The 24,857-nt window shown below is 36.6% G+C and overlaps 1 protein-coding gene across 2 annotated transcripts in view; it reads right to left on the minus strand.

The window, feature by feature from the left end:
* The window catches only part of LOC123766786 (6-phosphofructo-2-kinase/fructose-2,6-bisphosphatase 1), a 100,286-nt gene that overhangs the window by 17,337 nt on the left and 58,092 nt on the right, over positions 1-24,857 (minus strand). For both annotated transcript variants that reach the window (XM_045756162.2, XM_045756161.2), the window contains exons 2-10: positions 21,295-21,420; positions 20,450-20,571; positions 19,053-19,226; positions 17,334-17,487; positions 14,876-14,979; positions 14,100-14,318; positions 13,466-13,554; positions 13,070-13,215; positions 12,435-12,562 (exon numbers count right to left, since the gene is read on the minus strand). In XM_045756162.2, the coding sequence (XP_045612118.1) occupies positions 12,435-12,562; positions 13,070-13,215; positions 13,466-13,554; positions 14,100-14,318; positions 14,876-14,979; positions 17,334-17,487; positions 19,053-19,226; positions 20,450-20,571; positions 21,295-21,420 (1,262 nt within the window). The remainder of the gene's footprint in view (positions 1-12,434; positions 12,563-13,069; positions 13,216-13,465; positions 13,555-14,099; positions 14,319-14,875; positions 14,980-17,333; positions 17,488-19,052; positions 19,227-20,449; positions 20,572-21,294; positions 21,421-24,857) is intronic.

A 24,857-nucleotide genomic window follows, 5' to 3' on the forward strand; every position in this document is an offset into this window, starting at 1 on the left:
TTCCATATAGCCTTTTCCCATCATAATGTCACCTTTCTCATTTTTATTCTACCTCTTGCAATACATTACTGCAATAAAAATCTTTTCAACTATAACTTAACCATAGATTTTACCGTCCCTACAACTCGCTATAATCCTCCCATTCTGCTCTTCCAATTTAAAGGAACAACTGAATTCATCCAATCCAATACAAAGGGTAACTTACTCACATACAAAGAATTTCTGCATCGCACACAAGAATGAGGCTTTGAATCACTTTAAAAAGAATCTTCAGTGCCATATCATTTACGATCCTACCAAGTCTTTGGATACAGATCATACATTCGGACACTCGGGCATGGCAAACATCAAAGGCTTCTCTTACATTTCTAGGCACCTGATCATCACCTGGTATCTTTTTCTATTTCACATTTTCCAGAATTTCCCTTTATCTACATTCCATACCATCACTATCTTTTCCCAGATAATACAATAAAATTATTGACTATCTTGGCCATTTAATGCCTTCAAAAATATTTCTGTATTGTTCTATACACATGTATTTAACAGTATCATGCAGTACCAGGTACAACTCTTGACACCAACTCCTCTCTGCTTTCACCATTTTTCAATCTTACTATGAGAAAATCTGTAGGAGCCGTGATGAGGACATTTTCATTTATTCTCATACAGAGTTTCTCATTAATGCATCACGTTAGTGTGATTACTTTCTGCCTATTCAATCTTACTAATATTATTTCTGTATTACGATGGGATTCACAGGATTTTTTGTTTATCCTTTGACGTTAACTACAACGACAAACCACTTTTAAAAATCTACTACCCTTATTACTCTCATCTATTGAAAGTACAGTTCTAAAACTGGAAAGGTGGTCACCTCAGACACTGATGTAACCAGAAACATGAATAATAAACAAGAATATACTTCCAGTGTTCAAAGGAGGATATCCTCTGTTCGCAACACCAATATTAAAGAATTCATTGATAGTGCAAGGACATGGAAATACCTAGTTGTCTGACAACGCTGCACTTAATAGCTAGACAGGAAGCCAATATTACTTTGCTCCCTATCTAGAGCTTCAAGTTAAGAGAAAATACAGGCAGCCTACCCAATTAAGCTAGAGAATACAAAAGTAGATATTATTGAGTTTAGATAAACTGAAGATAAACTCATTTGAGCACATTTATTAAATCTTGGATAAACCCAAGATTAAAAACAAAATGTGTGGAAATAAGTGCAAAACCCACTAGACCAGACAAGCATTTTCAGTTCTCTGCAGGACCCCATGAGATAATACTAAAATTAAATAATAATCACTGCTTACTATGCATACAATACTGCACTGTACAGTATTTATACAGCGAGACTGGCTGGAATAAATCCCAATCCCAAGATATTAAATGTGTTGGACAGGATAGAGTTAATGTCCTAACATTTGTAACAATTCTGTAACAAGAAAAATTACACTACAAAAATAAAAGTGGCGAATAAATGCTGCACTAACAAAAAGAGAAACCCTGAACAAAGAGAACGCTATCACTGACAAAACAAGAGCCCCTGAACAAAGAGAACGCTATCACTGACAAAACAAGAGCCCCTCAACAAAGAGAACGCTCTTACTGACAAAACAAGAGCCCCTCAACAAAGAGAACGCTATCACTGACAAATCAAGAGCCCCTCAACAAAGAGAACCTATCACTGACAAAACAATAGCCCCTCAACAAAGAGAACTCTATCACTGACAAAACAAGAGCCCCTCAACAAAGAGAACGCTATCACTGACAAAACAAGAGCCCCTCAACAAAGAGAACGCTATCACTGACAAAACAAGAGCTTGTAAACAATCTAAATAAGTCTGGGCCAATGCCAAGGCACTAAAGAAAAACTAACAAACCAAGATAAATTAACAATTTCTGTTTCAAATGGGATGCAAATATAACTTCCTTTAGTTGAGGGAAACTAAAAATATTGAAGTATAATTCACATAAAGGCTGCAAGGTTTCACTTATGTGCTTATAAGATTGAAGAGGGAGAATTTTGTACATTTATTAAACTGGTGTTGGGCCGTCATTTGTCTGTGTCGTTATGATTCTGACAGAACATACAATCTACGCAACATTGATAGAGCAACAAGATAGTTTTAGAAATTACTAAATCCCCAGAGCAAAACATATACAACTGCAGTGTTTAATACATTATAAACAATACCAATCTTTTCATAAAGCAACATGTGTACTGTAGACCAATGTTTATTTAGCAACAACTATTGCAACATATACATGCAATACACAATTTAAAAAAAATTGCATCTAAAAAATTCATACTAACTTATACATGCCTTCATAAAAGCAACATTTCACCAATAGACACTTCCTATATTTTTCTTACTACAGCAGTACATTGTCACATAATTCCCCAGCATAACAGAGGAAACTGCCCCTTCCTTCTCACCTTCGTTGTTCATCACACTGCATATCACGTATTACGACCAGTATGGAGTTCAACCCAGACATGACTGGAAACTACCATCAGTACACCCTCCAACCAGTCCAAGAGCCCCAGGCAGGTGGCAACTGCAAGACCTGCCGGTTCCGTTACGTATAGGTAACCACCGGTTACGCCGCCGGCTCATCGTTCCAAGCCTTGGTGACAAAGGATGTGACATCACCATCAGGGGTATAAATACTCATGACCTCGGTCACCTGATCAGTCTTTTCTGGTACTCAGGAAAATCAACACCAACACCTCAACGCCTCCGCACGTCGCTTGCCACCCGCTTGTTTGTGTGCAGGTTTTAAGTGTTAGGGTATCACTTTTATTTTTCTACTGACGTAAGTTTGTGTATATATATCTGATTTTGTGTATATTTGTATATTTGAAATATATTTGTGTATATTTGTCTGATTATTATTTCTCGTGTGCGCTAGACAAGTATGTCAACTCAGGGTGCTGTATATTTTTCATATGTTATATGTTCATTCTGATATTAGAGTAAATAAGTCATAATTTTTTGCTTAAGTATGCCTTCATGCCAGTGCAATTTTCACAATGCATAGGTCAATGCAGCATTATTTTTTTGGGGAGGGGGAGTTAATGCAAAATGCGCGCCACATTCCATCTGCCAAGTATAACCGCACTACTGAGTCACGCCACAACATCAAAACCCTCGTTCTGAGCCTGCTCATTACGTTGATCCTTAAATTATGATCCTGTGCTTGTTGGACGTGACCAAGCATTACATGCACACCTATTTGAATTATACTTGGCTAGGTAGGCTGTTACTTATAAACTACTCAGTAAATTTAATAAGCCTCAGAGTACTAAATATTTATATGGGATATGAAAATTGTCAGACAAAATTTTGAGGGTAGTTCTGGACATTTGGAAAGTACAGTGAGGCCTTGACTTACGATTTTAATCTGTTTCCAGAGACAGATTGTAAGTCGAAATATCGTAAGTCGAAACAAATTTTCCCATAAGAAATAATGGGAATTGAATTAATCCATTCCACACCCCCAAAAATATAAACTTAAATATACATTTATACTGAATACAATTTTTTTCTCTAACTACAATACAGTACTGTACATATGTTTATCTTACCTTTATCGAGGACGCTTGTTGGCGTATAGAAGATGGTGAGGAGGAGGGGAAGGAGGAGAGATGTTACTGTTTGGAAGGAGAAGGAAGGAAGGAAAGAATTATCAGGAAAAAGTGCCAAGCCATTACGACTACATAGCACTTGGAAGGGGTCAGGATAAGGATTTGGGATGGGACAGGGGGAAGGAATGGTGACCAACCACTTGGACGATCTGGGATTGAATGCCGACCTGCATGAAGTGAGACCGTCACTCTACCATCTAGTCCAAGTGGACTGTCCTTCCATTATAACATCAGGCAGTGATGACTTCTCTGGGGTATACACTCTCCAAGTTTTGCCTGCATACTACTAGGACCTGGTTGTGGTTCACTGCTTGTTTGTCTCACTAAAAATTTGTCCATGGAGATATGTTTTCTCTTCGTTTTAACATTTGTCTGTAGTGATGCATCAGTGTCATTGAAAAGGTTCACATGTGATTTCATATGTTGAACCTTACCACTGACTTTCTTGGGACCCGTGGCGTGATATATATATTAATTACTTTTATGTTCAAAAAACACAAAATCACCAAGATAATGGAATTTCTTACGAGCGTGATTGTCACTAAGTGAGCAGCTCTGATAAACTGAGGCAGATCGGCCTGTGACACCAGGATCCATGTACTCTGTCGACCCAAACACGTATCAACGAATCTCGTTAGTCAACGACACGATTGTAAATCGAGTTGCATTTCTGATCAAATTTACGTTGTAACTCAAAAATATCGTAAGTAGGGGCAATCGTAAGTCGAGGTGTCACTGTACTGCATATTCCAAACATAAGAAGGAATGTGTTATGTGTAGGTCTAAGCAAGTTGTGCTATATAATGCTGCCATTTCTCATATTGTATGAGAAAATGCTCGAATATCATGTTCCATGTACCTGCTCTCAACGCTTCTCTTTTCTTGGGGCTGGGGCAAAAAAATGTTGGAAAAGAAAGCAAAATTCCAGCTTACAAGAAAGACTCATGGTTTGAATCTTTAACAGTTGTGTTGCTTACACTGTTTCCCACACACTATGCCACTTTTACACCACTACCATTTTCCCGTATCTTTGTTGTTACTGTTGTCACTAACTCAAGGGTTACAAGTTGTAACTCAAGGGTTACAACCATATGTGGCATCCCATATCAGAACTACAGTACTTCTCACTCATTTTACGGTTCAATACAAAAATTCATATCCTATGAGCCTCATGGTATCACCATCTTATGCAGAGAATATGTCACAATAAAGTGGCTGAAAATTAATCCCAAACCCACACACACAGAAAGTGAGAAAAAGAAAGGTGACGAGGTTTCGATGTGTCGAGCACCTTTATGAAGGAAGATAGGGAAAGAGAATGAGTATAAGGCAAAAGAGAAGGTGAGGTGTTACATTGTCTACTTTACCCCTTTTCTCCATTACTCTCATCAATATCTATACTAAGCATAACTCCAAGTTAATTAAACGTAACTTCCAACTTTCAGCACTTTTAATAATTCTGAATGCTACTGACACTGAAAGTAAACAATGAACTACTGCTCGTTTTATGCTGCAGCATTAATATCCTTGAAAGTTATCCAAAAATCTGACTTACAACATGATATATATAGATAATGCACACAACACTCCTTGGCCACACTTCCTCTACTTCTATTTACAGAGAATGCCATAGATGTATGGAAACTATAAGGGAGATATAAATCAAGTGTTATATATATCAACATAAACTACAACACAAAAGTTTTATGGATATAAAGTGGATGAATTTAAAGTCAGGAAAGACCTGGGTAAATACTAGTTAGTAAATAGGGTAGTTGATTAATGGAATAAACTGCTGGATAACATAATAGATTTGGTATTACTGGATTGTTTTAAGCATAAAACATACATACATACATACTGTAGTGTATATACAAATGAATGAGTTCGGATGAATATAAATCGGAGCTGCCTCGTATGCCCCAAAAGGCCTTATGCAATCTGCTGTATTTTTATGATTTTAAATTCCTTAATATCCAAAGCTCAAGTGTAGCAATATTGAAGATCTGAGCATCTGTACAGTATCATTAACACATGTCTTAGCTGAGCAGCCATGCATAGTACGTTACTTTAGTAATACATTTACATTAAAAGAAGGTATTAATTGTTTTAATTTGTTCAGGCTAGGGGAAGAAAGAGTCAAAGATCATAGTAAAAACAATATTAATATCTTGTACAGCAACCTTAACAGGACTTCTGTATATGAAGCATGCAACCACCACCACCCTCAACACCTGCTCTATGACCTGCATTTGGAAAACACAGCTTGACTGCAAATACTGTATGCCTTATGTAAAGAAAGTTAATCAAATTAAATTATAAATACAATGCTTTTGTATTTTGGAATTCCGTAAGTAGTACTTTCGCCGTAACTCGGGCTTTTAGCATACCAAAAAAGCATACACCTCTGCACCTTCAGGTGTCGCAGCAGGACACTCAATTGCTCTCGAGGGCAAGGTCCTACTGATCCTGTAAATACTATGTTGAACTAGCTGGTGCCTATCTGACCCACAGCCCAAGAAAAATCTACAAGAACTCAGTCCAAATCCTTGCTCAATGCCTCCAGAAAAAAAAAGTCTCCAGAGCAAAGGTAGAGGGACCAGCTACCAAGTTCTGCAAAGAAGCAAAAGCCATCCACTGAAGGTGGTTTACTGAACCCAAACTGGAAGAATGAGTTGGACGAGTAATCTGTGCATGCCACTAAATCCAATGTTCTGAAACAAAGTTCCTGTGAATGTAGTGGAAATCTCGAGAAGGACACCACCATTTTGGAGAGAATCAAACCAAACTAGTACAGAGAAGTTAACCCTGGGCAGCTGGTTTCTTACAGAGTCTAGTGATAAAAACAAGTTATACACACACGAGAAGCATATGCATAGAATTAACCCACAGTACAATGAAAAAGTTTAAGGATAAACATGCCAATTGAATTCTGGTGTTTGTATGACCACAACTAACATGGGGAGCAATCGAAAAGTATGTGAAGTTAACAAATAAATTGTGATGTAGGTACTGGCACATGGTGGCAGGTCTGGGTAGTGACCTGATACGCCATCTCTTAATGCTTGCAATAGCCGAGAGCTTGTTTAAATGTACCATTCTAGAGGTCATTTTACAATGAATTGAGTATTTTCAAGTGTCCCATAGCACCAGTATGACCAGAAAGGGTATCTGGAGAGATGCTTACATTGGCTTGCTTTGACTGCCCGAGATCTTATTCGTGGGTTTTGTTTAGTTTATTTATTAATCACCTATACTTGGGTTAGTGAATCAGAGCTTTGATAAGCTAGTTATACAGTTTGATGTATATATTAAATGTGAGGGTCCCGGTTGTATAGTCGGGTTTCGTTCTCGACACTCAATCGAGAATTCAGGGTTCGAATCCCGGGCGGGACAGAAATGGTTGGGCGCATTTCCTATCACCTAATGTATCTGTTCACCTAGAAGTAAGTGGGTACTCTTGAGTTAGTCAGCTTATTGTGGGGTTGCATCCTGGGCGGGGTTAGTATTTCGACCTGGAGGGAGGGGAGACCTCGATATAAGCCTAATGTGTATGAAGCCTAACAATCTAACCCTAATGTGTACACTCTGGCTGCCTATCCCCCACACAATGAATTATTATTATTATTAATATTATTATTATTATTAATATTATTATTAATATTATTAATATTATTATTATTATTATTATTATTATTATTATTATTATTATTATTATTATTATATCAACAATCGGTTAAGTACAGGACCACAACAGTTAATAAACTAAGCAGTCCGCATGGTGTAGTGGTAAGACACTCACCTGACATTTTGCAAGTGTTTTGTCCTGGGTTCGTATCCTGGCCTGGGAGGATTTACTGGGTGTCAATCCTTACCTGTAGCCTCTGTTTACCCAAAAGTAAAATGGGTACCTGGTTGTTAAACGATTTGGCTGGTCGTATTCAGAGGAATATTAGGATTAACCCTTAAATGGCGCATAGCTATATACCATTTGACACCCACAGGCGCATACCAAAAAAAAAAAAAAAAAAAAAAAAAAAAAAAAAAAAAAAAAAAAAAAAAAAAAAAAAAAAAAATTATTTTTTCTTCCTAACCTGTTAATTTGTGTTCACTGATCACGGGAAAAATAATAAAAAAAATCGTAAGTGGCATATATTGCCCACTATAGGGCGGGGAATTCTGGCAAAAATCAGGCGCTGACTGAGCGTGCGTCCCAGGCGGTCTGTTGATCGCCAGCTGTCAGGCCAGAGTTTCCACAAAGAGATAATTACCTAATTATTTCAATGTCTCTGATTGATTTTTCGTAGTATTTTTGCTGTAATATTATTCAATAGTGTGTAGTGTGATATATTTATATAATAAAATGAGTGAATCATCGCTGTACTCAAAAATATGGTGTGCATATTGTTGATTCAATTATGTTCATCAAACAGTGAACAAATACTTTGTCGGTTATTACACTATATACACAGGTTATATATAAGTATCTGCAGGTTTTGTTCACCATGACGAACCACTAAGTTGGTATGCTGAGTGGCAGTGGCAGGCAGTGACTGGCTGCCACTAGCTGCCACTCCCTCCCTCACCTCACCTGACTTGCCACCATTCTCCACCCACCATACTGTTTTTGCTTTTATATACAGACGTTATATATAAGTATTTACATGTTTTGTTCACCATAACTGTACATCTAAGCTTGTATGGTGAATAAAGGCACAAAGACATAGCTACTCACACAGTCAGTTGGTGGCGGCCGCCCTCAAGGCCAGACGCACTAATATTTCTCCTACAACAATACTGCTTGTGGTGTTATTACGCTATATACACACATTATATATAAATATCTACCTGTTTTATTCACCATACTTGTACAAGTAAACTGGTATGGTGCCCAAAGACCATCGTGGTCATCAGTAAACAACATGATAAGTCCTGCAGACGACGCTCCTCCCTCACCAAAATGGCGGCTCCCAACCTCCTACTCTCGCTGTTATCTCACACTATACCCACGTTATATATAAGTATCTACATTTGTGTTCACCATAGCGAACCAATAAGCTGGTATGGTGAGTGCAGTCAATAAAAGGTGGCCATACACACTCAAAAGACAACGCCACCATCCTCCCTCCCACAGCATTACTCCTCCCTCCATGGCACACAGCGCCAAATATCACTACAATCCTGCTATTATCAGAACCCTGGTCAGTTTTATCACAGTCAGGTGTCTTCTGTAATAATATCATCGCTACATAATAGCATGAACAAGTATATTACGGCATTTTTAGGCGATGCTGTGGTCACAAGCTGAACAGCAGTGCTGTGAGCTCATGCTGCATGCATCAGGCTTGGTAGCTGACTCAATACTGAGGCCCCTAACACCCGGGAGTTTGCCCCACGATTTTTTTTTAAAATGGCGTCTGTTTACAAGAGCCCTGATGAAGGTGTGGTGAACCCCATGTGTCCGCGGGCCGTTTAAATCTTGCGTAGTACTCCAAAGCATCACATGATGCGATGCGCAATTTACTGCAAGTCGGTCAAAGCATCATATGATGCGATGCGCAATTGAAGGGTTAAGGCCTTGCCCGAAACGCTATGCGTGCTAGTGGCTATACAAGAATGTATATATAAATAAAAAAATAAAAAATAAAAGCAATTTACATTTATGATGAACTAGTACCAGCAGGAACTTCCTATAAAGAGCAACTGAGAAGATTGTCTCAAAAGATGCTATTGTAGTTAAAAATCTTCAATATCTACTCAGATAAAATTAAAAAAAATTTTGTATATTTATATTGATAAACATTAACACTTTCACATCCGATGATACTAAAATGTGTCATCAATATTCCCTATAATAAATCTTTGATCACGCTAAAATACGTCTTCCGAATGCTATTCATAAACACTCTTATATGCATAGCTGTCATGCATAATCTGTTATAAATATGCACACTTTTTTTTACATCTATTCTCTACAGAATTCATTTGCAAACATTTTGATACCAAATTTAGTTATAACTCAACAAATATCTGAAAAATAAAATGCTTGCAAAAATTGCATTGCTGAGCGAGATACACTGAGCAAGTTATATTTACATTTGGAAACATACAGAGGATCATAATCTATTATAAATACACTTTTCGTTTTGCATCTATTGTCTAGACACCAAATTTATAGTTATAATCCAACAAATAAATTTAAAAGCATAAACTGATTGCAAACATTTTCTGCATCACTGAGCAGCCCGTGAGCGCCCTGGGAAGCCCGCAACATTTACAGTCGGGAATTTGGAAAAGGCTGGACCACAAAAGTGTTAAGAAAATTTGTTCAGATGGCTTATGAATTATATTTAGAGTATACAGTAGTAGAAAACCTCCCAGAGGTAATGATGTCCTTTTACAGAGGAAGAAGAGCATGTAATTCAATTACTGGATGATGTTCGGTAAAGCCTTTCTATACTTGATAATCAAAATCATAAGGAAAACCCACCTTCATTTGAGTTACCCCAAACATTTGACTTAGCTGAACAGCTTATCTTTAATAGATAGCATAACTTGCTTCCTTTTAACACCCCCACATTGATTGCTGCTGTACCAGACAATGTCTTAGTAAAAATTAATCTAAGTTTCTATTAAAACTAAAATTTAAGAAAGAAAATCTTTCAGTAACAGTAGCATGAAGTAGAATCCCCAAAGGAAGAAAACTTGGCTGGGGAGAAATTTATCAGATGTATCAAAAGCCTTTTTGACAGTCTGGCACAGTGGCCTAAAATAGAAGATATCAGAACTAGGGCTCCTACAGACTGGCTGGCTGGTCTGGCTATTGGTTACTACTCTCTCCTGTCTCCTATTCCTTGACATCTTCCACTCCCCATCCCTTCAGACACTTTGATATTGAGAACATCTGAGAATGATTGCCTGCTATACAACAACACAAGCACGAGAGTCCATGAAGAAAAAACACAAGACTCGTGTAGAGATGTGCCAATGGCCAGTGATGGCAAGTGTCGTCAAGGAAACCATCCAAGTAACCTGCCCACTACAAACAAGTTGCATCAATGCTCACAGGAATTTACCCTGCCCTATTAAAATTCTGAAAGTAAAGAGTTTAAGCACTTGTAACTAAATTGTTATCAATAACCCAAATTTCTATTAAACAATCAAGAACTCGTACTCAAATTTATTAGTCTCTCGCTCCTAAAACTTTTTAACCCAAATTCCTATTCAGGCTAAAAGATACAAAGAAAGGTAAAAACTCGAATGTAAATTCATTCGGAGAGATTCAAATTACTGGAATGTGAATTAACAAGCTCTTACAGTATGGTGTGCTTGTATTACCAGGGTGGCTCAATGTTTAATTTGCTTAGCAATGATGAGGTATTCTAGTGACAAAAGGTATAATTGTATTCCAGGTATATAATATAGGGAAAAACAGTATTAAAGATGTGTGGATGAGTGATAAGAAGAAAGCTGGATACAAAACTAATTTTTAGTAAATCTTCGTAAGTGCAGTAATCTACATCCTTGTCTCACGACCGAGGTTTCCGAGTTCGATCCCTGGGCAGCACTGTCAGATTGCAACATATTCTTTCACCTAATGTCTCTGTTCACCAAGCAGTAAATAGGTACCTGGAGTTAGGCAACTGCTGTGGGTTGAATTCTGGGGAAGCACTATAGGAATTAACATGCTTTTAGTCCCTCAACTATGGGAACCATAAGGCATGTGGGGCTTAAAATGCTTCTTTACAAAATGTTTCTTCAGCTCTGTTCTTGTGACATTCTATAAGCATGCCCATTTTTTATATTTAAAACACTTAAATTTTTTATAGATTCAATGAATTGGATGAATGGCAACCACTATTTTTATCCAGGTTCAGTTTGTATAATATTTTGAATTTACCTGCGCAGGAGTCATGCTAATCTTCTATGTAAAGTTCCAATTCTAGTACATGTTTCTTATAATTTTGCTTGAGAATTTAACAATTTCCTTTATTGATTTTCTTCAACAGTGTCATATAATGGAAATTAACAATTCACGCATTTCAAGCAACAAATATTTTCATAAAACTGTAGAATGTGATAAATCCTCAATGATACATCTGGTACATAATCAAAATAAAATTACAAAATCAAAGACATATGAATGTATCTCCCCTATATGATACTTTTATCATAATACACTATCTAACGCAGTGCAAGCCTAGTACCCAAAAAGCAACCATTAGTGGGAATCCCAACAAAACAAGATACTGTACTGTATTTCTAAAAATGAATGATGATAATCAAATCAATGAAAAGTACAGTACTGTAATGCAGATTCATTCAAAAATATCTTAAAAACTAAAACAATGAGAAGCAACAGCATGCTGGCAAGCGGTAAAGCAGAAAGCTCAAGCTGGGTTCAACACGTCAACAAGAGGCATTCGATAAAAAAAAAAATTAAAGCCTTGTAATCATATTTGTTATGCAATGCTTGGGTTAGTTTTTGGCAGCAATCAGATATTATTTACCAAGACATTGCAAGATGTTTTAATACAATTATGTCAGTCATGGTGATTTTATAACACATGTCACTAATGTATTAGGTCTTGTCAATTAGAGATAAAGCTTGCACATCTTAAGGAATCTTGGGAAGATTTAAACAAAATCCTATTATACTGAGTATTAAAACTTAATATTTAAAAAATTACAGGTGATAATAACAGCATTACACCAACAAAATTAATTGGAAAAATTGCAAAATAATTAAGTGAAACAAATTTCTACTCACAACAGGTTTAGCTCGATGCGTATCCACACAGTCAATAGGAATCTTGAAGAACTCCACTTTGCAGCCATATGCCTGTGGTACGAGCTTGATTATTGTGTGCAGAGGCACCTTCAGGTAGGGAAGCTCAGCTGGAAGCAGGAAAAGATAAGAATCCAGAAGGAAAATAACTCACCCACTACAGCGCTATAATTAAATTAACTTCAAATACTAGTCAACCAATGTTTAAATATTACATTTTTTATTAGAAAATTAGTAATTTTGTGTTGTAACTTCAGCATTTAAAATAAACATATTTTAATGGCCCAGCAGGAAAGAATCAGGCTTTTCTTACTAGATACTGTATGCAATAAATATCTTTCCACATTTAATTTTTCTGGCAGTATTTCATCCCTCGGGTAGGGTTGAAAAATAAAAAGAAATTGATGTCATAACCAAAGGGTCCATACACCTGGATTTTCTACTTTGATATCATAAATATATTAATATGAACCAATCAGTTTAGTACGTGCTCATCATCTTAAACAATAAATTATCAATAATAAACAATAATAATAATAAAGCAAATAACTTATTACCAATCAATAATTTTAAGTATAGCCAATAAAGTGATTAAGCTGTAAATAATTTCCTCATACCAGCACTCTTGTCAAGGAAGTAGGCCAAAACACATCTGAGAACTGCTTGATGGCCCACAACCAGCACATTCTCCTGTCGTTCCAGCTCCATTATAACACTCTCCAGGCGAACCAGCACATCCTCATATGATTCACCCCGCGGGTATCTGGAATACCAGTACATCACAAATTGCAATAACAAGTTTACCATTTGAACATTTATTACTTCTTACTTGTTACGTGTTCATTACATAACCTAACGAACTGTGCATGTATTAATTAAAAGGGGTTCAAAATAGTTCACAGATATTGTAATAACAATGTTAAAAGTACAGTAGTAATAAAAAACCTATTTTTAATCATCATGAGAGTAGGAGCAATGATTGAAATGTACGAGAAAACAATTTCCTGCATTACCTGTAGGAGTATTTGTTTTGATCACGAGCTGCAAACTCATCTGGGTACTGTTCTTGGATCTCCTCGTATGTGGAGCCTTCACAAATGCCCTGAAGAAAGCACGAGATATCATGATAAGTGGAATAGGCAAATGTTTCTGTAGCTAGAAGAATATAATTAGACAGATGAAGAGCAAGTTTTTGATACATTGATTGGATCAGCCAGAACCCATTTTAAAAGGTTGGTAACTTGTCAAGTGTCAATGTCTTTTTCAAATTGAACATTCTGCATTGAAAATTAAACTAACTGATATTCTTAATTGGTAGCGATTTTACTTTCATAGGGAAAGCATATCATGCAGTGAAGCAGGACATCATCACTTAGAACTGGCCCCGTGTGAGACCTTCAAACACTGGAGGATGTCACCCAAAAGTCATATTAGTACTAAGGAGGACTGGAGAAAAGCACCCATCAAAAAAAGCTGAAGAAAGCTTAATTCACACTCTTTCAGATATCTATTTCCCTATATTGATCATATGTTTGCTAAAATTTTAAACTAAAATCAGTCACATAATAAATGATTATTTTCTAGAATGTGATTTTTTTTTGCTTTTAATGAAATGAATAACTATATGTACAGCATCAGTTAACTCACAGCATCAATTTCATTAAGAGCTTTCCATCTTTCCTGGGGGGCAATGATGCCAGATGCTGTCTGGATTGTTCTCTTCATGCATGACGTCCAAACACGAAGACTAGGGATGTTTTGGTTAGAAATGAACTTGGCTAGGGCATTTGCATACTGTCTTCCCCGGTGAGACAGATCTGTGTCACCTCCAATGCGGCCCAACTGGTTGTAAACCGATTCACCGTGCTATGGGTGAAATGATAAACATATAAATTTACTAAACTTATCAATATTGTGCAGTGTCAACTAATTGCTATTCAGACACTGTACATACTTTATTTGTTTAAAGTAAATACCTATGTCCCTGTCTGTACAAATACATGGGTATTTGTACTGAATGCCCCATGTATTTAATACAAATTGAACTTTGTAGAATATAAAAAAAAGAAAGACGTTACTAATGAAAGTGGGAAATAGGGTAGTGATTATTATGAATGTTTCCAATTTTTAATGTTAGCATGCTTTGTACAGAAATACAAATGTATTACATTCTTGCAAAGCCACTAACACTCATAGCTTTTCACTCGGGTCCTAAATCTAATACATTAGGTAAGATGAAAATGTACATTGTAGCAAAATTTATATCAACATAAAACAACAATATAAATTGAATAATATAATGTAAATGTAATACAATATAAATATAAATGATTTAGTTTTATCACCATTAGAGCAAAAACTAATTATAATGATTTATATGATAGAATACCTACACGACAGCAAAATGAAGCTCTTTAACATACCCTAGTAAGATATATGGATCGTGGTGTGATGTGTATGTTCATGAGGTAGTAAGCAATGCGGCTCTCTATGTGGCCTTCCTGCTTGTGCACCACGACTCGTCGGCCTGTAAAAAATAAACGGAACCGCATTTTTAAACAGAACCGCATTTTATTCAATCACACAAGCTGAAAAGTAATCGAGTTGCTAATATAAACCCATTAATTTGTCATATACATACATTTTCAGCAGCAGGAATGTTTGGGATTTATTTTAAATGTGGCCATCCACCAAGTCCTGCATACAATAACACATCATATGAAGCCTGATGAAAATCTACATATGCTAGTACAGTACAGTATTTACAATACAGTACTTAATTAAAAACCGAGTACAATGAACACTGTATGCATAAGTTTGAATACCGTAACACCAAATTTGTACAACATAAGTGAGACTTTTAACGCTATAATTTCAAAAGCACAAGAAGAATCATATGCTGTACACAAATAGGTGTGGCTATTTAAACAAAATTTCTTTGTAAACTTAAACTATCTAGAGATAGGTGTTAAAAACAGAAGAAACATAACGTTCTGCAAAAACAGGCAAACAAGCTAAGAGCTTACTGGTGCACGGCTAAGGGCAGCATTGTCTGTACAATACAGTACAGTACTGTATATGTATTTACATATTCCTCCATCCATAACATCCAAAATACAACCCTCTATATAATGAATACACTACATTTATATGACAACACTAATAAATTTGTGTATTGGATAACGCCTTCGAAACTCATATCTAGATCCTGGCTCATTAACATTTGTGTTTCGAGCCTCCCACCTTGCTTGTGCCCTGAATTTTCATTTCACTCCAGTTGTGTGCCAGGGTTCTTTTCCCCTGATAGCCGGCTTACATCTTCCTTGCCCCCACCAGAGTTATCTTCTCTGAGGGGAGGTTCAGGTTTTCTACTCTTTGAGTTAATGCCTCATGCCCTTTCACTAATGAGTAGTGCATGGATTTGCTCCTCACTGCAAGGATGAGGAATGATTGTAGTTAGCTGTGTATGTGTGTGGCTATCATGCCTAGCTCTGCCCCTTCCATGGTCTGGCCCTGCACTGTCCCTCACCGAGTAGTTAAGGTTAGGAGTTCAGTTGGATTTGTTCAGCCAAGATGATTAGTCTGGCCTACGTGCTGCATATGAAGGAGTATTTTTTGGATCCCTCTGGTCAATCCTGCTGTCTCCATCACTGTTTATTGGGTTCAGGAGTATTAGTACTTTCACCCTCTGCCAAGCAGTCTTCTCATGCAGTGGTATGTTGAATAATATTGGCTTTTGTGGCCTCTGGTTGAGCCAGGTGGTGCAGCATAGCTTTATGAGGAGGGTATCCAGCATCAGGTTTTTGCATTGTGTTTAATATACATTGACATCCCATTCTTTGGCAGTTGGATGGCCAGTTTTTCTCTACCTTTGCACTCATAGAGCTCAGGAAAAAGACACCACACTAGATTTTTAGACTTTAATGAAGGAGAGTCCATGGTGGCCCTTTGAGCCTCTTTGGTGTTTGGTTCTTGGCCCAGAGGAATTGTTGCTCAATAGGGATGAATTTTCTTAACCCCATCTGCATTTGAGCTGGATGCTTTTTATACTTTCCTTCGGGTGTATTTCCAGGCTCCAGTTCATAGCTAATATAAACCTATCATGCAGATTTCCATCATCTCGTCTCTCCCCAACTGAGGATTTAGCAGACTTACATCGGTTCTGGCTTTGGGACTGGAACCATGCAGCTAAGATAGATGCATGGCTCCTGGCTTCCTCCTGGTTGGTATACAACACAGTTTTCCTTGGATAAATGGCAGTCATACTGAAGGACTCGACTGGAAGGAGATGGCCCCTTTTCTCAAGGTTTTCCTTGTAGTGCTCAGCTGTGCCCTGTTTGCACCTGTCCTTTCCCATGATGTTAGGGCTTGGAAACTCCATGTCCAGGTACCCTCAGTTGCTTTCATCTTTAACTGCAGTGGACCATAAGGTATGCACCAGTTTGTTAAGGTTCTGCTTCTATTCAATGCAAATTATATTATAAAATATCACTAAGAGGGATCTCATGTGATTCTTTATTATTAATTAGAGACTTTCTGATGCAGTGTTTTATGAGTGGAAGAAAAAAATTTAAGGTTCTGTCACCACACGAGTCGGGTTATATTTATTGTTAAAGTTTTCTTAAATTGGAAAATCATGAACCCATATTTTTGGTACTTCCACAAGAATACGGTAGATGTTATTGTACACGAGAGGAGGAAGGAGCCTATTAAAGCTGTTTGGGTTGCATTCATCTTTATTTGTCTATCTACCGTTATACTCTGCTAATGCTTATCAATGGCCTTTATTTCATTTCAAACTGGGTAAAACAAAGCATAAAATCTCCCTAAGAGCTACAATGAACACACTACCATCATCAATAATCAGAAGCCATACATTACCTGCATCAAATATCTTCATGAAGCTGTACTGACTCTCCTTGTCTTCATCGAGTGGCTCATACATAGTGCGGTAGTGCTCAATACGCTTGAGGAAGTCTTTCACGGCATCCTCCTTCTCCATGTTAGTGTAGTCTGGGTTTGTCACCTTACACTCCTATAGTTTGGATTATAACTATACTGTGTATATTATAATATTATATATATATATATATTATATTAATATATATATATAATATGCTACACGATATCTATAGGGACATTACTCATGTGCAATATACATTTGAGTCCTCATTCACATAAAAATATAAAAATAATGTCCGCCACAGGTTAAGCCTTCTGTATTTGTTTGGAAAAAAAGTATTCAGTGCAGAACAGTTGATTAATAGTGCTATGCAATGGGATGCAACAGAGACTATACTTGCAAGCAATCAGTTTTACCCAAGTTTATCTCGTAGAGAGCTGTCGGAACCAAAAAGACACATTTTTAACTGTGGCATGAAAATCTATTGAAATTAATAACTGTTAATTTCATATTAACTTACACCATTTTCAGAAATTCGAGTAATGGTATTTCTAACAAACCAAAGAGAATTAAGATTTTTATTTTATTAATTTTTTTGCAATAAATATATATTGTTAGCATAATACGGTACAGTTTATTAATTACTTAAGCCTTTTACATAAATTATTTGTCGTTTATAATATACAATTTTTGATTCTGGAATGCATCCAATTTTCTCACTTAACATTCTCAAAACACTATGTGTATTGTTTAAATCCGAGGTGTTTTGGAATGCATCCCTGCAAAGACCAGGAGTCAACTGCACTTTACTATTAAATTACTATTATCTTATTATAAAATTTTCTATTACAGGTACTGTACTGATATGCATTTTAATTTATAATATTAATCCAACAAAAAACAAACATTGAATGTAATGAAATGCCAATTTCTAAGTGAGCTCACTGAAGCTTTATGCCAAGATGGTCACTGTCTACTGGGTCACAGCAGTCAGAGTTCTAGAAGCCTACTGGGAACACATGTCAGAACCCAGAACCCCTCATAGACGTGCAGGGAGCAGTGATGTTTATTTTTGCCACCTCACTAGGGGAGGCAACAGTAAGTCCGAGTCAAAACAAACTATTGCTGGATTTAAAGAGACTGAAGTCTCAAAACTGACTGAAAGAATACCCGCAACCTTGTAAATAAATGATCGAATTCTCTCTGAACTACCACGAGCTATTTCTCCCCACCTCTCCCACTCATTTGACTTGCTGTCTTTCTGGTTGCCTTCGTCAGTGAGGTGGCGAAGATAAATGTCACCATTCCCTGCGCCTCTAAAGCGTCCGGGTTCTGGCTCCAGTCGCTGCTAGGCCTCTAGAACTCCATGGCCCACAAGGCCATAGAGTCCTACATGCTGAGATGGTAACCATTTCAACATGCTCTACATACAGCTTAAGAGAGCAACAAAAGGCTCCCCCCCAGAAAAACTAACAAACAATTTATACATGTACAAAGAATCTCACAATGTGAGAGAAGACTAATAAACCAACCTACACATAGGATATAAACTAAATGTGGTTTTATTCAATCCTGCATCCTTAACAAGTCGAGATATTGTCATTTTCAGTTCACGTTATACGTGTTTGTGTTTGTTTCAGTCATACATTTGCAAATTAAGTACAGTATATATATTTCTAAAACATAAAAGGACATACCATAATATTTGTTTCAATTATATTTGGATCATTGCATATTGACTCGATGAAGAAGAGTTTGTAGCCCATACGCTCACAGATAACATGATGGATCAACTGACGACGCTCTTCATTCGAGTTTGTTGCATCATACACAGCCACCATTCCTCCTGACTGGAGGAACTCGCACACATCCTGGGGAAAAAAAAAAAAAAGAGTAAGACATGAGCTTTTGATCTAATGCATATGTACAGTACAGTAAGAATTGTCACTCCTACTTTGTTAATGCTTATCATATTGTATCAATATCCCTCTCCGAATATTTACTTTACATTTTAAATTTGTATTTAAATTGTTCTTTTCCCGGCTCCATGGGCTTGTGTTCATTTGTCCATCACTTTATTCCTTTCCTTTATCATTAGATACAGCATCACTTGAAAATATTTACACATGTGATCCTGCCGTCTCCAGGTCATTCATACAAATTAGGAACAGTTGTGGTCCACAGAACTGAGCCAATTGGTACCTCACCTGCGACTTCCTTCCATCCTGACACCTCTCACTACAAACCTCTGTTTCCTATCTTAGATATTCCTTAATACAGTCCAGTGTTTTCCCAGTTACCAGTCTACTTTTACATCTTGTGGGGTCAGCCTATTTCAAGGGACAGTGTTGAAAGCTTTTCGGTAGACATGCAAAGATGTAATCTACCCATCTTGGCTAGCTTGTCATAGAATTGCTAGCTAAGGCATGTCTATCCATGTCTAAAGCCATGCATTCTTTCAATTACAAAGTAAGCCCTCCCTAGACGTTCCACTGTCCATTTAATTTTATTTTCTTCAGTATTTTAGAAGTTATAATGGTCAGCAACAGTATTAAAGTTCATAGCAGCGAGGAACATTACTATTTAATCACAAAATATGCTAACATTGTAATATTTTTAAGCTAATACTAGTTTTAATACTAGTTCAGACCTGCCCAAAATGCTATGTGGGTTAGTGGCTTTGCAGGAATGTAAAAATACCAATATTATATAATCTCACAAACCCATTGTACCTTCTAGTAAATAAATAAATAAATAAAAGTTTCAGATGGATGAGAAGACCACATATGTATCTAATGCAAAAGGGTAATTCACATTACAATTCCTAGAGAGAATCATATATTATACACATTTATGTACAATATACAGAGCAGCATACCATAAACTCTGTAAATACAGAACAGTATGTTCATCCATTGATTTTTACCTCTTACACCCTCAAGAATAATTGCTATAATCACAAAGAAAAGCAAAATGATTTAAAAATATTAAAAATTAAAGATTTCTTTATAGCAAATCATTATCTCAAAAGCTACCGAAGATAATGTGTAACATTGACCTTTACAGCATAGCTGAGAGGTCATAGTTCACTTGCCTGGAGAGCATCAAGTGCACATTTGTTTCTGACATTGGTTCCCTCTCTGTTCCTGGGATGGAAGAAGTCGTGACCCCGATAGTTGCCCACAGCTTGTCGTCGGTAATCACCAACATTGAATACTGGAGAAACAAGGTAAGCATTTATTACCAGTATATATATATGACATATTATGGTGATGATAACCATAATAGTAATATTTTATTTATGCAAGAGTACATACAGGGCTCGTGCCAGATTATTTCATGCTCTAAGCAAGACCAACTACTGCACTGTACTTGCAAACAAAAAATAAATAAATAAATAAATCCTCTCCGATTTTTAAAATTGAACTTCTTTTAGGAAAAATTAAGCAGCACAAGACATGACACTGCTAAATTTAGTTTAAATTGCAAGAGTATGTAACACATCATTTTTTTTATGTAAAACAACAAATTTGTATAAAACTATGGCCTGCAAAGGTTAGTACTGAATCCCTCTGAGGTCTGCACCCCGGGTGGCTGCTTAGTTGGTGCAATGGTAGCATTGGCCCTGAGTATATACATACGATATATGAACATTGGAGGAGTAATGGTAAAACAAATACAATGCATCAAGCCACTAAAGTGTGAAGTGTTTCAGACATAACAAAATTAGGAGAATATATGCTTATTCAGATACAGTATATGCTTATTGGCATAATACTTAAAATTAAATAAGATATTTATTTATCTACATTTACATACACAGTATTTATAATGAAAATACAGTACTGTGCAGTACAATATTGAATAATAAGACTCCCACAAGAATATTATTTTTTTTTATAAAAATGAAATCGTAAACTGGCATAAAAAGTAACAAACCTTTAGTGGGAAGGCCAACCCAGTTGAGATATCGTGCCAACTTCATGGCAATGTAGGTCTTGCCACGGGCAGGCAAGCCAACCATCGCCACAACATGAGGAGTGTTGACATAATCCATACCCACTTCTGTAGAAGAAATAATTTTATTATAAAACATTGAAGACACCTGGAGAATACAAATACTTGCCCTACTACACAGTGGTTGAAAGTGACCACATTTCATTGTAAACAGTAAGTAATGTCTGCCAAAGGAGCCCTCTGGGTACATTCATAATCCTTACACCAAAAATATGTACAGTACTAATAATAACCTGCTCTAATCATTAAAATTATCTATATCTATAAAAAAGATGTCTGTCTGTCTGTCTATCTAAGGTTGGAGGCCAGAAGCTTGGTGCTACACACATGAAGCTTTGCAGGGTGACTGCTAGGTGTAGGGGGAAGGTCATGGGGAAGGGGGAAAGATGAAACGTTCTGGGTTGAATCTACAGAGTTTTATATTTTATCTTTACTTTTTTTATTTATTTATTTATTTATTTATTTATATACAAGCAGGTGCATTGGATTGTGAGAGTACATAACAGTGTTCTTATATTTGTGAAAAGCCACAAACACACACAGCATTTCGGGCAGGTCTCTACTCTACTCTACCCGTCTCTACTCTCTACTCTAATAATGTGCAGCCATAGTTTGCCAGTGCAGACTACTTATCACATGGCCCTGTATGGCTAACCATCCTTTGTGATGGGTATTTTTAGCATCATGTAACCAGCTCTTGACACTTTTTATTCCCCCTTCATACAGTCTAGGGGAGCTGCTCAAATGAAGATATACCAAATGGTGTTAATAAAAAAGTATATTATTTAGGGAGGGGGGGGGGGGTCGTCTCTCAGCACTTAGATGGCACAACATTTTGGGGTTGTCCCAGCCACCATGGTGTACATCATGTAGTACATTATGCATAGATATTTACCCGAATTTACCTAAGAGCCACTATCTTTCTAGTGGCTTCAGCAAGGACACAAAGCTGGTAGCTTGTCAAAGGTCTCCCCACCCCCCCATTTGTCCTGATGATTTTATTGATCGGGAGTTTGAAATTCTGTAGTATTTTGGCATTTATGGCAATCCCTATTATGACATGATACGAAATTAATGAAAGACAATGCAAACGATAGTACATGTACTGTACTTTGCATGTCAAGATATTGTTGATAGCAAGTCAAAGTTTATTTCAAGACAAATTGTATAACTACATATAATTAGAGATGACAATATATAAATACAGTATAAATTAATATATAATTACTGGGTATATACAGTAAATTAAATTAAAATTTAAATGATTAAATTATTATTAAATTAAATTAATTTTTTATTCAGGAAACGTACATAGAAGATTTACAAATTTTGTTTATTTTGTATTTTTATTTTGTATTTATTTTTATAGTTTTCAGTATTTCAATCACTTGGATCATTGGACATTCAAATTGGGGCCTCAAAAGTATGAGGCACACATTACCTACTGCATATGTGGTTGGCAGTTTGAGGCTCTTGACGGCATCAATAACGTTCTTGATGTGGGGAGCATGAGGCACAATTAATTTGATCTAGGGATGCACAAGCCAAAATTGGTTAACCACTAGGCAAAAATGGTACAGTTCTAACAATTCTTAAGCCAAAACCTGTCAATAATCACTTCATTTGACTAGACAGATCCCATCAACTGAATGGCCTAATCATTTCCAAATGTGCAACAGAAAAAATGTATTGTCACCAGGTTAGACAAGGATTTAGGGTGCATCAACTGCCAGCATCATTAATCCCTCAATCTACCTTATTCTAACCTTCAATATATCCTAAACATGTAGATGACTAAAAATAAAATAGAGCAGTATTTAACTCAAGTACAGTAAACAATGTACAGTATATGTGACAAGGCTCGTCGTATAATCTTGCAGAAACAAAATTAGTCTTTACTTTATACTTGAGATTAAAGTACAGTATACTTTAATCTCAATTAGTATTAAGTTTTAGTCTTTAGTGTTTTTCCTGCTTGAAATGCTTTGCGTCATAGTGGCTTTAGGCATTGTATGTACTAGCTCTATCTATAAATCCATCAATGTGAATGAATAAACCATCATCCTGAATAAACATTTGAATCTGAAAAGTCAGAAGTGCACATTTCTAGGAAGGGGGGGGGGGGGGTCCAGGGATGAGAGATTAATCCTATCATATTGCCTCAATACTTTCTCATGTAAAATTGTTCCTTCAGAAGATATTTAACCAATAAAATAGTCTGCCATGCCTGTTAATGTATATGCACCAAAAATCATTCATCAAATTTAAAACAGGTAAAACTTCTAAGAATAGGTGGGTGTACAAGATTCCAAGAGGAGCCATAAATAAAAACTACAAATTATTTAGTCCTTGGACCTATACAATATTTCTAAAGTCTCAAACTAAATCAGAAGTACAAGATAGAGAACAAGAAATTCATATATTGACATCCTCCAGTCAAGCAATAATTTCTCTACATATTTTCAGTTGAATAAAGAAATATGCCGGTGAATATTGGCCTATAGCTATTGTGTAAATTTGCACTCCCTGCATTTTTTTACTTGTTTATCTTATTAACATTAACTGCATTAACTACAGAACTGTGAGCTACTAATCTAGTAACTTATCACAAATGAAATTTAGTTTAGCTGATTTATTATGTACCCCATACCCATCCTGTGGGCAGTAGAGGTAAGGGTTACAGAGGCACACAATGGGCTCAAGGATTGAACCACAAAGTTCATTTAGCTAACCAATTTATAGTCTTGATAAACTAGTTTAAAGCTAGCCACAAATTTGCTAAAAACTAAAACTAATTTGCCACAAACATATATTGCTTAGCTTACGTAACAATGACTGCGGTTCAAGAAACCCCTATACAGAATGGCTAGCAAAACCCTTTCACCGCCACCCACAGTATGGGAAGAACAATATGAGATCCATAATAAAACATCTAAACCAGTTACAAAAGCAGAAATGAGACAGTGACCTTGACCTCGACAATAACAACGGGCTCTCATGCATGATCTCGAACCCATTGTTGATGTGACGACTTATATTGAATTTTGTAACTAGCTCATCAAGATTGTAACTTGCTTAGCTAAATGAATTGTGGGGTTCAGTCCCTGAACCCATTATGTGCCTCTGTAACCCCTTTCCACTACCGCCCACAAGATGGGTATGGGGTGCATAATAAATGAACTAAACTCAACTCAACTGTTATGCAGGACAGCGCTGATGGTGTTCACACTTGATATATACTGTACACATATCCTCCTCCTGGCCGGGGAGGATTAACTGGGCGCAAATCCTTAACTGTAGCCGCTGTTTAACGCAACAGTAAAATGTGTACTTGGTTGTAACAACGGTTCTTCGCGGCGGGGATCGTACTCCAGGGACCTGCCCGAAACGCTACGCGTACTAGTGGTTGTACAAGAATGTAACAACTCTTGTATATATCTATAAAAAAAAAACTGTATACCCCATCTCTCAGTGCTTATAACCCG

This window comes from Procambarus clarkii, chromosome 60 (assembly GCF_040958095.1).
Source record: "Procambarus clarkii isolate CNS0578487 chromosome 60, FALCON_Pclarkii_2.0, whole genome shotgun sequence".
Classification (NCBI taxonomy): domain Eukaryota; kingdom Metazoa; phylum Arthropoda; class Malacostraca; order Decapoda; family Cambaridae; genus Procambarus; species Procambarus clarkii.